Source organism: Natrix helvetica, assembly GCF_964273705.1.
Source record: "Natrix helvetica genome assembly, chromosome: 3".
Taxonomy (NCBI): domain Eukaryota; kingdom Metazoa; phylum Chordata; class Lepidosauria; order Squamata; family Natricidae; genus Natrix; species Natrix helvetica.
In genome coordinates, this window is record NC_138549.1 from 116,682,892 (window position 1) to 116,696,985 (window position 14,094).

A 14,094-nucleotide genomic window follows, 5' to 3' on the forward strand; every position below is an offset into this window, starting at 1 on the left:
GGCATTAGTCTAGAAATGGGGAGATGGTGAGGTCTAGACTTTCTTTACGCACAAAGGCAAAACCTTGGGGTAGTCACTCTGTGTGCTAGGAAGCCAGCAATGGCCACTTCCAAAAATATCACTTCCAAAGAAAAAACTTGCCAAGAAAAACTGCAGGGACTAATTCAGATAGTTGCCAGGAGCCGAAACAGGCTCAAATGCACCTCCCCCAAATAAAATAAAAACAAAGAGACCTTTGGGAAAACTTTTATATGTTTTTATTGAACATTTAAAAGGATAAATATAAAAAAATAAAATTAAAAAAATGAATGACTAAAGTAATGCTTTTATAATTTTCTAGAATATTATAATTAGTTGTAAAAAATTGAAAGTATTATATCGTTCATTCTACTAAACTAAAATATAGTTTTCTTTTGCAACATTTTGCTGTGTAAACCTTATTTTCTTATAAAGGAAGTCCTACATTTTTATGAAGATCAAACTAGTAGTGACATAAATTAGATTAAAATAGGTATCAGAGAAGATCAAATTGGTTTAATTTATCACTTAACTGTAGTCAAGAATTCCATGAAGTGTAGAAAATAACTTATATTTGTTATGAAGTGGTACAATGATACAGCATCAGGTTCGCATGTGCTGAATCTTCTACAAAGTATTCTATACGCTACCTACCTTCTCTTCTTCTATTTAGACCATACAGCCTATCCCTTTTCTTCAAGTCTGATGTCAAAACAGATGCTAGCCAGGAAGTTCATAGTGGTTGAGATGTTATGTTGGGTTAATTTCCTAGACTATGCAAGAAATTTGGGGTGAGTCTGGGTTTCATCTGTAATTAAGAAATTCCCATCTGACTCTATTGGAGATTTCTCTACCAATGTATTTTGTTGCAAAAAAGAGAAGACGTTGAGAAATACACCAATTATTTACATTTGACCCCTGGGGTAGAGTTCTTTAAAACAGCTAAAAGTTGGAAGTTGCTGAAATAGTCATTTCTTCTTAGCTTTGAATTCTAGTTCTCCTGGCCTTGCCTTACTTGTAACCTGAACTTTCACATTTCAGTCATCTAAATTGGGCTACAGACTTTGTTTCCAAATTATTTCATCATGCTTTGATCTGGCTATCTCTGTAACTATTTCTTGGGTTAATTAACTCCAATCTGATACCCTTTATGCTTTTGATGACTTGGTAATCTCATTGAATTGAACACATCTAGATGTACTGTCATCTTATAAATATGGAATTATATTTGAACAAGCTGATCAAACAACAGTATAATTGTTTTGCTTATTATATTTTGGTATCCTATCCTTCCAGAGAGTTTAGAATGTGATAGCTCTTTTTTCCAATAATGTTGTGATAAATGAGGGCCCATAACATATTCAGCACATTGCTATCAGGATGGGGAAATAACTTCATATCTAATGATTCACACCCAATTTCTTATCTAATATAGTGACAACTATGTTAATGGAAAACAATTGTAAATCAATATAAGTACAGACTACTGATAATTTTGAACACTATCAACAGGATATTACTGTAAATTCAATTTGGTGATAACTCTTCAATTCAGATGTACAGGTAGTCCTCGACTTACAACCACAATTGAGCTCAAAATGTATGTTGCTAATGAGAAACTTGTTAAGTGAGTTTTGCCCCATTTTACTTTTCTTGCCACATTTGTTAAGTGAATCACTTGCAAGTTGTTAAATTAGTAACATGGTTGTTAAATGAATCTGGTTTCCCCATTGACTGCTTGTCAGAAGGTTGCAAAATATGATCACATGACTCTGGGACACTGCAACCCTCATAAATGTGAGATAGTTGTCAAGCATCCAAATGTAGTCACATGACAAACGGTCATAAATGTGAAAAATGGTCATAAGTCACATTTTTCAGTCTGTTGTCACTTTGAACAGTCACTAAGCAAACTGTTGTAAGTTGAGGACTATCTGTACTGAGGCTGTAGTTCCCAGCAAGCCTAAGCAACTCTGAGAATTGTTCCAGCATCTCTGGAATATCCTCATTAGTGATAATATATGCAATGTATGATTCAAGTGCCATTTCTATTCTAGTAGTATAAGGCAACGGACGAATTTTGTTTTTTTAAAGAAACAAACCTGTAAGAAAGGACTATTTTTCTTAGTGCAAAGTCATAGAGAAATACTGGCAAGTACATTCGTCTGACATGGTTCTAGATCATGGGTCGTCAACCTGGTCCCTACCGCCTACTAGTGGGCGTTTTGGGATTCCAGGTGGGCAGTGGGGATTTCGGAGGTTAAAACCTCCTTTTGAACTAACGCGCGCAAGAATGCGTGCGTTAGAGATTTCGGAAGTTAAAACCTCCTTTTGTGCGAGTGGGCAGGCAAGCGCAAGCGCATGCACAAGCAAACACGTGGGAAGAGGAAGGGGAGGAGTAGAAACTGTTAGCAGGGACAGGCAGAAGCGGAGCAGAGCAGTTGCAAAATAGGAGAAAGAAAAGGCAGGAGAGAATTGTTGTTGGCTAATAATAATAAGTGGGCTAACTAGCTCAGCCTTACTTTTGTACATAGCCCTAAGGAAGATAAAAAAAAGGAGATAAAAAGGAAAAGCACTGTGTGGAGTGAGGATCAAAACGTGAGAGTAAAAGTAGTTGTTAAATTGTGAAACAAATTCAGAAGCCATGTCTGAAAAAAAGAAATATGCTCGTGGTTATTTAGAAATAAAAAGATAAATGTATGTACATTTCTTTTTTAAAAAAAAACACCCTCCTTTCTAAAAAATATTCCGCACTTGTGCAAAAACTGGTGGGCGGTAAGGAAATTTTTCCATCAAGAAAGATCCATTAGTGGGCGGTAGGTAGAAAAAGGTTGACTACCACTGTTCTAGATTATAGTTAAAACCTGCATGTTTCTGCAAGAATGAATGAATTACTAATATATGTGTGTGTATGTGTGCACTAGTAAACGGTTCTTATTTAAAATATTTTGGCTAGGAGAAAGCACATATCTGAAATCCATCTAAAGAGGGAATACCTGGGCAAGTTACTTTGTTCTGGCTTTTCTTTGGTAACTGAGATGACAAAGATGATTAGGGGACTGGAGACTAAACATATGAAGAACGGTTGCAGGAACTGGGTATGTCTAGTTTAATAGAAAGAAGAACTAGGAGAGACATGATAGCAGTGTTCCAATATCTCAGGGGTTGCCACAAAGAACAGCGAGTCAAACTATTTTCCAAGGCACCTGAGGGTAGAACAAGAAGCAATGGGTGGAAACTAATCAAGGAGAGAAGCAACTTAGAACTGAGGAGAAACTTCCTGACAGTTAGAACAATTAATCAGTGGAACAGCTTGCCTCCAGAAGTTGTGAATGCCCCAACACTGGAAGTCTTTAAGTAGATGTTGGATAGCCATTTGTCTGAAACGGTATTGGGTTTCCTGCCTAGGCAGGGGGTTGGACTAGAAGACCTCCAAGGTCCCTTCCAACTCTGCTATTGTAGTGTATTGTATTGTAAATATTTGTATCGTGAAACTGTTTATAATGAATTTCTGCTAAGCTACTGTGCAGTATAGATAGTTAATAGCCAATTGACAGGACAATTAAGATAGAAAATTAAGCTGATCTAATCAATCACTATTTTTAATTGTTGAATTAACTCTTTGGAGTGCTAGTGCTTGACAGCCTTTACCTCTACAAATGTTTAGCAAAATTTTTAACATATTTTACAAAAGCTAGTTGTGGATGAAATTATTCCATATCTCTACTACCTGCAACAGTTTACTAAATCATTTTCAAAGTCAATGTGTATTGATATCTAAATGGAAAAAAATAATTTGTGGAACCTCCTCCTCTGGTATCCTGGACTCACTTATTATTTGATTAAAGGTCTTGAATAATCAAATTTTCTTTTTTCTTTTTCATCTTAATTTGTCCCATGTAAATTGCACACATTTTTTTAAATAAGAGAAGCTTAGAAAAAGAAAATGATACATTGATGTATTTTTCATTTTTAGTATTCATCCAGAGGAAAGAAACAGAGATTGACCACTTAAGATGTGAAAGGTGCTCTTCTAAAGGATTGCTTTTACAAAATGGATCGGAGTAAGCGAAATTCAATAGCAGGATTCCCACCACGTTTAGAGCGCATTGAAGATTTTGATGGAGGTGGCGGAAGTGATGGGGCCATGTCCCAGATGGGCAGAGTTTGGACTTCTTCATATAAAGCCTTGATAAGTGCCTTTTCAAGACTTACAAGACTTGATGACTTCTCCTGCGAGAAAATAGGATCTGGTTTCTTCTCTGAAGTATTCAAGGTGAGTACTAACTTCTCCATATCTTCTCTTTAATTGGAGGAAAACATAATGAATCCTCTGTTCTGTATAATATATAGGGTTACTGTATTTGACTGCAGAAATACAAATGATCATTAATGGTGGCAAATCTTTTGCTGCCGTGAGTTTTTTGGTTTTTACAGCCACATTGAAAAGTTTTGAATATGAAAAATTAATTGTGTGTCGAAGATTCTAAATGAAATGGTTTAAAAACTTTGTTGAATAATTTATCCACATTATTTTTAGAAACATATATGGTACATTTTATTTACCTGTTTAACCTTCCTTTTTCCAAATAGAACCAATGATTTGAATAAAAAAATAAAGTAGCAAACATATAAATATACAGACCAAAAATTATATGTTAAAATGTAAACGGAGAATACAGTATGTTTATATTTTAAAAAGCTGTAAAGGAGTTTTTAAAATGAATTTTGAAGGCATCTAATATAGGATTCAGGTAAGCTTCCTTCAAGACAGAATTCCACCCCCCAAAAATATCAAAATAATTGCTCATCAGCTCCTCCCAACTGTAAGATTGTGACTGCTAATGAGGTTCAGACTTATAGTTACCGCTGCTTCACTATAGAAAACGAAGTAATAGACAGTGGTATCCAATACCTGCAGTTATTTTCTTAATTCATCCTCCATAATTTACCAGAAAACTAGAAAAAGTGGAGATACACAATCAATACTCTGATTTTAAATGTATAAATTCAACTTTATTGCTACATTAGTTTTCACAAACATTCTGTGTGGTCAAAATTCAAAGGGTAAAGCCAGGTTAAATAAGTTGCCTTTGATTTTTGACTTTTAAGTTTATTTTTTAATAAGGTAACCATTGCAGGACCATTCATTGACACAGACAATTAAACTCTGTTTATCTAAGGATAATTTGAAAATAAAGCCACATTTACTATTCATTTTCTAGATGGTGGGTGGGTGTTTATGCAACATGCCTATCCAGGTTTTTAATTAAGTAAGAGTAAGAGACCTACTCAGGAGTTCTCAGTCCTTTTGATATCCTAGGCACTGTAGTGGTCACTAGATAAACTTTTCAGGCTTGATTTCAAAAAAATCCTTCCCCATCCCCAGGCTGGATTTACACATGGTGAGACCCTAAGCTATGAGAAGCTATATTTGGCAAGTACTAACAGAGACTAAGGCTGTATAGAATTCAACTTATGTTACGCAGCTTCTGCTAGCAAGATGCGTAACAAATTTGTGGTGGCATGGAGAAGGCCCAGTACAGAAGGTATGAATGCAAAAATAAATTGATTAGGATCATGTTATGACTTAATTTAGGAGACTTTCAGATATGAAATTAGAATAAAACTGTAAAACATGGGAAAAAACCCTAACTCCAATGTCCTAAGATATAGCTTGCTTAATCTATACCTAAATCTGTCCCTGTGCATCCTAAATGGTATGGATGTCATGTTCAAAATGGTGGACTATTAACTGTTCTTCAGTTAAACTAAAAGCAATGGAGACAATTGCAGGAATAATTAAAATTATAGATATTCCTGCTGATTGATTCTGTGTTTGAGAACTTGGAAAGAGGAGTTGGTCATTTCTTAACTCTTCTGTCTGGGTTTGAATAACATGTGAGACAGTGTTCAGATGAATTAAACATACTATAAGAATGATTGCCACTTATAACGAAGACTCCCTGTTATAAATCCAGTAACGTTTCAGGAGTCACTTTGGGTGACATGCTGTGGCTTGAGTTATCATGTGAACAAGCCCATTGAATAAGATGTGATGAGAAATACATGAATATTCTCCAATAATTGGCTGATGTTGTACTCTTCCCTTTTAGCTGTCTATTTTAGATACTTAAGAACATAGTGTTTATTTTCTAAAGGGTCACATCCCAGATAGGAAGGTTTTGTAGTCTGGAAAATTAGTTTCTTTGTGGCTAATTCACAGACATATCCTCTGTGTGGTCAAACTTACAAGGAGAGATCTGTTAGAAGCAAAAAAAGTACAGTTGATAGATATCCTGCTGTCAAAATGCATTGCAACTCATTAAAGCTTGCTATATTAGGACTATAGAGAAAAAAATACCTGGAGTTTATGCTTTAAATATTTAGGATGGCTAGATGTAAGACTAAATGGTTTTTGTTATAACTTGATATATATTTAATTCTAATAATGTTAGTTAAGTTGGGCCTTTAATTATTCTAAGTATGCTAAGATTGTCATATTAATGTATTTCAGAAAATGTTACCGTTTGAATAATAGTTCAATCTTCCTTTATTACAAGCATTTTAATATATTTTATCACAGTTATGTGACCTTGCTGTAGTCTGTCCTTCTGCTATATCTAATGGAGGAAAAATAATTTTGAAGCAACCGTGCTGTAAAAATGAGACCGTAGTATTTCATCTGTTTGTATTCTGATATTTAGTATAAACCACAGCCTAATCTTCTGTGAAAAGGGAAGAGGAAGAATACAGTAGAAGTTGACTGTGGCGAATAAAGATATGAGAAAGGAAACAAATAAATAAGAAAGATAAAGTAGCAGCTGCAGAATAATCATATGACATAGAAAACCTAAGATAAGCAATACATTTCCCAAATCCAAAGAATTTCATTGTATGCATTAGTGTTTTTTTAATTTGGCTCTTTTAAGGCTGCTCTTTAAAATATGAGATAAAAGTAAATAAAAGCCTTTAGTTTACATACTGTACATACATACACATGCACACTATATAGTGTCTCTCTCTCTCTTTTTCTCTACACACATGCACGCACACGCACACACACACACATTTTTGTATATATGTATGTATTTAACTGAGGGAATATTATGTTGACTTAAATGACTATGAAAACTATTGCCTTATTGTAAGTTTGCCAAGAGAACTCCCTTCCCAATCCAACCACTATTATAAGAACTTATGAATTTAAATCTCATGCAATAATAATTCAAATTTGATAAGTGTTTAATTGTAAACCTACTGTTTAAATGTCAGTTTTTTCACATTCAGTTGATTCTAGTAATCAATTCTAGGAAACAATACCTTGCATTTCTTACCAAATTTAATTTAATACCATAGATGCTAATGGGGGATGGTATGAGGATATTTCATTTTGGCAGTTAGAACATGAGGTTTATTGTTGTAAACATTGTGTAGCCACAGTTCCTTGCTGCTTGTGCAAATTCCTATGAATTAGATTTTAAAACTGGAAGTATATACTGTACTTCCTCTTACTGTATACATACCATATTTTTCGGAGTATAAGATGCACCGGAGTGTAAGACACACCGAGGTTTTGAAGAGGCAAATTTTAAAAAAGTAGGTAGCTAGATAAAGGGAGAGAGAGAGAGAGAGAAATAGAGAGAGAGAGAGAGAGAAATACAGTAGGTAGGTAGGGAGAGAGAGAGAGAGACTGTAGGTAGGTAGAGGGATAGAGAGAGAAAAATAGAAAGAGAGAGAGTGATACAGTAGATAGGTGGTGTTAGATATTAGCAACGGTTATAATGGTTTCCACCAAGGTCCTCTGTTCCGGCGGGAACAGAGATTCAATCTCATTGGTCGAAGGGTCTGACAGCTCCCTATAAAAGGGCTGCAGTGAGACTGAACCTTCGCTGGATTGTACATAGTTGTTCTGTTACAATAAAGAGCTGTTGTTGCCCAAGTCTGAGTGTGCCTTTCCTTTACCCAATCTAACAGATAGGGAAAGAGAGAGAGAGTAGGTAGGTAGGTAGATAGAAGGATAGAGAGAGGGGGGAGAGAAATACAGTAGGGAGGGAGGGAGAGAGGTAAGTAGGTAGATGGAGAGAAAGAGAAAGAGAGAAATACAGTGGGTAGGTAGGGAGAGAGAGTAGGTAGGTAGGTAGGGGGATAGAGAGAAATAGAAAGAGAGAGAAATACAGTAGATAGGTAGGGAGAGAGAGAGTAGGTAGATAGGTAGATAGAGAGAGAGAAAGAGGGAGAAATACAGTAGGTAGGTAGGGAGAGGGAGAGGGAGAAAGATAGAGAAATACAGTAGGTAGGTAGGGAGAGAGAGGGGTAGGTAGGTAGGTAGGTAGATGGAGTGAGAGAGAAATACAGTAGATAGGGAGAGAGAGAGTAGGTAGATAGGTACAGCGATAGAGAGAGAGGGAGAAATACAGTAGGTAGGGAGGGAGGGAGAGGGAGAGAGAGAGAGAGAAATACAGTAGGTAGGTAGGGAGAGAGAGAGTAGGTAGGTAGATGTTTCCAGATGTACTTATCCATGTGCTGGAGAAGGAAATTGCTGACAACCTGCAGCACCTAACTTTGTTCCGGCTGGCACAGCATTTGATTCACGTAATTCTCATCAATCAGTTAAAGAGCTTTCCAAAAGGAAAAAAAAAAAGTTTTTGCATTTAACAAACCTCCCCAAAACGGCCTGTTTTTCGCAAAAACGGGCCCGTTTTCTGGAAAAAAAATTGCATGCATAGCCTTATGGAGGCTTATAGAGTGCTGTTGGGGGATGGGGGGGCAAAAATGGCCCATTTTTTGCTCATTTCTGCCCGCCCCAACCCCCAGGAGGTCTTTGAAAGCCTCCATAAGGGTATGCACGGCCATTTTGATGAAGAGGCGGGGCTTCGGGAAGGCAAAAAATGCTGTATTCAATGTATAAGACACACCCAGATTTTCAGCCTCTTTTTTGAGGAAAAAAGGTGCGTCTTATACGCTGAAAAATACGGTAATTTTCAAACAAGGAGATACTTTTTTCAGAGTTTTATGTGTTGTATTGGTCTAGACCAGTGGTAGTCAACCTTTTTCTACCTACCGCCCACTAATGGATCTTTCTTGATGGAAAAATTTCCTTACCGCCCACCAGTTTTTGCGCAAGTGCGGAATATTTTTTAGAAAGGAGGGTGTTTAAAAAAAAAAAGAAATGTACATACATTTATCTTTTTATTTCTAAATAACCACGAGCATATTTCTTTTTTTCAGACATGGGTTCTAAATTTACTACTTTTACTCTCACGTTTTGATCCTCACTCCACACAGTGCTTTTCCTTTTTATCTCCTTTTTTTTATCTTCCTTAGGGCTATGTACAAAAGTAAGGCTGAGCTAGTCAGCCCACTTATTATTATTAGCCAACAACAATTCTCTCCTGCCTTTTCTTTCTCCTATTTTGCAACTACTCTGCTCCGCTTCTGCCTGTCCCTGCTAACAGTTTCTACTCCTCCCCTTCCTCTTCCCATGTGTTTGCAACTGCTCTGCTCCGCTTCTGCCTGTCCCTGGTAACAGTTTCTACTCCTCCCCTTCCTCTTCCCACGGTTTGCTTGTGCAGGCGCTTGCGCTTGCCTGCCCACTCGCACAAAAGGAGGTTTTAAGTTCCGAAATCCCTAACGCACGCATTCTCGCGCGCGTTAGTTCAAAAGGAGGTTTTAACCTCAGAAATCCCCACCGCCCACCTGGAATCCCAAAACGCCCACTAGTGGGTGGTAGGAACCAGGTTGACGACCCATGGACTAAAGTCATGCTTTTATAATTTTCTAGAATATTATAATTAGTTGTAAAAAATTGAAAGTATTATATCGTTCTACTAAACTAAAATATAGTTTTCTTTTGCAACATTTTGCTGTGTAGACCTTATTTTCTTATACGGGAAGTCCTACATTTTTATGAAGATCAAACTAGTAGTGACATAAATTAGATTTAAATAGGTATCAGAGAAGATCAAATTGGTTTAATTTATCACTTAACTGTAGTCAAGAATTCCATGAAGTGTAGAAAATAACTTATATTTGCTATGAAGTGGTACAATGATACAGCATCAGGTTCGCATGTGCTGAATCTTCTACAAAGTATTCTAGACGCTACCTACCTTCTCTTCTTCTATTTAGACCATACAGCCTATCCCTTTTCTTCAAGTCTGATGTCAAAACTGATGCTAGCCAGGAAGTTCATAGTGGTTGAGATGTTATGTTGGGTTAATTTCCTAGACTATGCAAGAAATTTGGGGTGAGTCGGATTCATCTGTAATTAAGAAATTCCCATCTGACTCAATTGGAGATTTCTCTACCAATGTATTTTGTTGCAAAAAAAGAGAAGACCTTGAGAAATACACCAATTATTTACATTTGACCCCTGGGGTAGAGTTCTTTAAAACAGCTAAAAGTTGGAAGTTGCTGAAATAGTCATTTCTTCAGTTCTTAGCTTTGAATTCTAGTTCTCCTGGCCTTGCCTTACTTGTAACCTGAACTTTCACATTTCAGTCATCTAAATTGGGCTACAGATTTTGTTTCCAAATTATTTCATCATGCTTTGATCTGGCTATCTCTGTAACTATTTCTTGGGTTAATTAACTCCAATCTGATACCCTTTATGCTTTTGATGTTTTCATGCATTCTGTCCTATAAAAAAGGCCCCCGGAAGGCCTCCTGCACCAACCTGGAAGCCAAAATGGGGCACAGGGATGCTGTGCGAGGCCCCAAAATGCAATATGAGCAGTCCCCCATGCATTCATATGTGCATCCCCCCATGCACCCCACTCTCATGCATGCACGGCAGAGAGCTGAAGACCAACTGGCCGGCGGGAGGCGGATGCGCAAACATGGTGGAAATGGGCTGGGGTGACGGATGGCGTGCCTGCAGAGAGGGCTCTGTGTTCCACCCGTGGCACATGTGCCATAGGTTCGACATCATGGATATAGAGTAAATTACAGTAATTCAGCATAAAGGATGGGAGTGACTGCCCTTAGTGCCCCCTACTCCAGGAAACACCACATCTCTCACACCAGCAAAATTGGATGAAGATCAACCTGGTTGTGGCCTCTACTTGGTCCTCAAACAAAAGGCATCAGCCCAAGAAGGTCCCCCAAGGTATTCTTTCAAATTAAGGACAACCCAGCCCAGAAATAAAACCTTTCCAGTGGTATCCAATTAATAACTGCAGTAGAAGGGAATGTGCTCAACTGGAACCACTGGACAAATCAGAAAGCTTCACTGTTGAATATTAGTACTCAAACAAGAGATCAAATGATTAAAATACATTAATTTTTGTTAGCATTATGATGTATAACAGTAGCTGTCTGTTGTGGAAGTAGCATAAAAGACTACGGCTTGTGAAATGGTACTAATGTGTAGATCAGCCCTTTAAACATGCCCAAATACTAATTTACCAATAAAGTCATACAAATGAAACTATATGCACTTTTTTCATGGATTAAGAATTTACTAATTGTATAAGCAAATGTACATAGATTAATAAAACAGAATGGAATTACATAACCTCTAAAATTGTGGGAATTTTTATTAATTTGTCAAGAATGGTTTCACTAAAGTTGCATGTTACAGGCTATGTTGAATCAATATGTTTTTCTTATATTCCATTGGGAAAATGAGCTCATTTTTTTTCCTTTTGGATTTATTTAGGTACGGCACAAAGTATCGGATCAAATCATGGCCCTGAAGATGAATACACTAAGCAGCAATCGTGCAAACATGTTGAAAGAGGTTCAGCTCATGAATAGGCTTTCACATCCAAACATATTAAAGTAAGAAAAGGTGTGTGTGTGTTTGCATGTATGTGATAGTGTGCTTATAAGTGTAGGTGCAAATTTAATTTTAATTTTACTACATACCACATATGATCATGTTTTAAATATTCAGAGTACTCTTTGGAAGCTCAGAAGCCAATGTTGTCTCAGGCTTATGTATATTCTTAGTTCCTTGTCTCCTTCTATTATTCTTAATCCTTTCTATTCCTCTATGCTATATTTCTGGGTCTCCTTTCTATTCACTTGCCTCCCAGATCAAATACATTTCTGAAAATATTCACTAATATTTCACTAATATTTCTGAAAATATTAGTGAAAAGCACTCAAAGGAAGCTTCACCAAGAACTCTACTCACGCAGAGGAAGCCTAAAAGCCATTAACTTGGTTTAAACAAAGTTCAAATTGCCCTTATTAAAAATCAAATTGCCCCCCTGTGGGGCGTGGGCCCCACATTGGGAATCACTGGGGTAGTGCAACCCCATCCAGAATTATCGTCTTGAAGCTCTGTGCCTCCAAACCCATTCAGTTTTGCCAGGATTCAGCCGAAGCCTGTTGTCCCCATCTAGGCCCCCACAGCCTCCAGGTACCGCGAGAGGACAATGACAGCAAAGACCTGGAGGTTTTCACTGACCAGGAAAGGCAAGGATGTAATTGACAGGTGATTGCATCTCTCAAAGTTTCACCTCCCAAGGAAAGTGTAATAAGTTTTTCCTGCACATTGCAGAGGATTGATGATCTTTGTGGTCCTTTCCAACTCAATCATTCTATGATTGACATTAATATTAAAAAAAACATGAACATGAAATCTCAAGATTAAAAAAATAAAAACAAGCATTTAAGTAGATAATAAACTAAGTCACGCATGATTTGTGTGTTCTCTAAATGAATCAGCTTAGTTTGGGAGAAAATGAAGTTATAAAATCAGAATAAATAGTTATGCTTCCAAAACAAGCATGTTTAATTTTGTATCTAACTTGGAATGTATTGTTAGTCATTCTTTTAACCCTGTATTGTCATACTTAAATTATTAAAGCATCTTGATATGACATACGCTTATTCAAAGATTTTAATTTAAAAAATTAAGTTACATTAATTTTTATTTTTTTCTTTGATTTTTGTGAGTCACCCAGAATTATTGAAAATTGGGTGGTATACAGATTTAATAGAGTAGTAATCATCATCATTGCCTATTCTATGCCAATACATTATAACATGCTACGTTCTTGGGAAGAACTTGAACTTGAAGGCCAGCACCAGCTAAAGAATTGGCAGCTCTGATTTCACATTATTGTGTATACAATAGCAACTTTGCCAAAGGTTACCTATATATTACAGAACATTCAGCATTGACACTGGTAAAATTTATGAATCACTTTCTACTGGTGTTTGCTTAGTTTTGTAAACAGATGATTGAGTTATTACTACTTGGGTTATGCCTCCATAGTTGAACATGGCTGATAGTAGTTTTCTGTTAGAAATGAGCTTTTACTACATGTATTTTACAGAAACGACTTTAGCCTATTTCTTTGTATCTGGTATTTATTTGTTTTATAACTCTGCTAAGGAAAATATAATTTGCTTTGCATTTGAAACCAGTATTGATTATCAGTACTGGGAAAGTTATCTATCAAAAGCCTTGGGGAAATTGTTATCAGAATAGATAGTATTGAGCTAAATGGATCAGACTTTGCATATAACTTGATATGGCAACCTTATCAATGCCGATAAGATGTAGTTGTTGATCGGTATACATTATCTTTGATTATTGTCATGGATGAACTATCTGAAAGAACTGGGGATGTTTCATCTACAGAAAATAAAATGAAGGAAAGGCATGATATTGCATTCAGGTACATAGGAAAGATAACTTGAAACGATGATATTTTTCAGAATAAAAAATAGTTTTCTGAGAATTTAGCACAGTGGTTCCCAAACTTTTTCAGTCCACCGCCCCCTTGGTGCTACAAACTGATCCTCAGCGCCCCTCTCCTGGGAGGAAGGCAGTGATTGTAGGGGAGGGCAGTGATGTTGCTTAAAGGGAAACCCGCAGCTATTTCCAGGTTTGTTTGGGTAATTTCGTCCTTCCCACGCCAATGGGCTTTAAACAGTCCATCTTCTGCTCGGCAACTTTTTCCTTTCCATCTGAAAATTAGCTAAGGGGAAGCTACCAACCTAGGGGCGACGCCCTCTGCAGCCAACACAATACATGGTCTTTTTTTCCTCACCCTCTTAGTGCCCCCCCCTTACCTCTTAGCGCCCCCTGCCGCCCCCTTGCCTCTTAGTGCCCCC

General features: G+C 37.0%; 1 protein-coding gene across 3 annotated transcripts in view; it reads left to right on the plus strand.

Moving 5' to 3' along the window:
• The window catches only part of TESK2 (testis associated actin remodelling kinase 2), a 57,175-nt gene that overhangs the window by 3,150 nt on the left and 39,931 nt on the right, over window positions 1–14,094 (plus strand). For 2 of the 3 annotated variants that reach the window (XM_081949044.1, XM_081949045.1), the window contains exons 2-3: window positions 3,995–4,294; window positions 11,681–11,802. In XM_081949044.1, the coding sequence (XP_081805170.1) occupies window positions 4,073–4,294; window positions 11,681–11,802 (344 nt within the window). In that variant the 5' untranslated portion in view covers window positions 3,995–4,072. Of the gene's footprint in view, window positions 1–3,994; window positions 4,295–11,678; window positions 11,813–14,094 lie in introns of those variants that run through there. The other variant, XM_081949046.1, reaches the window with a different exon arrangement.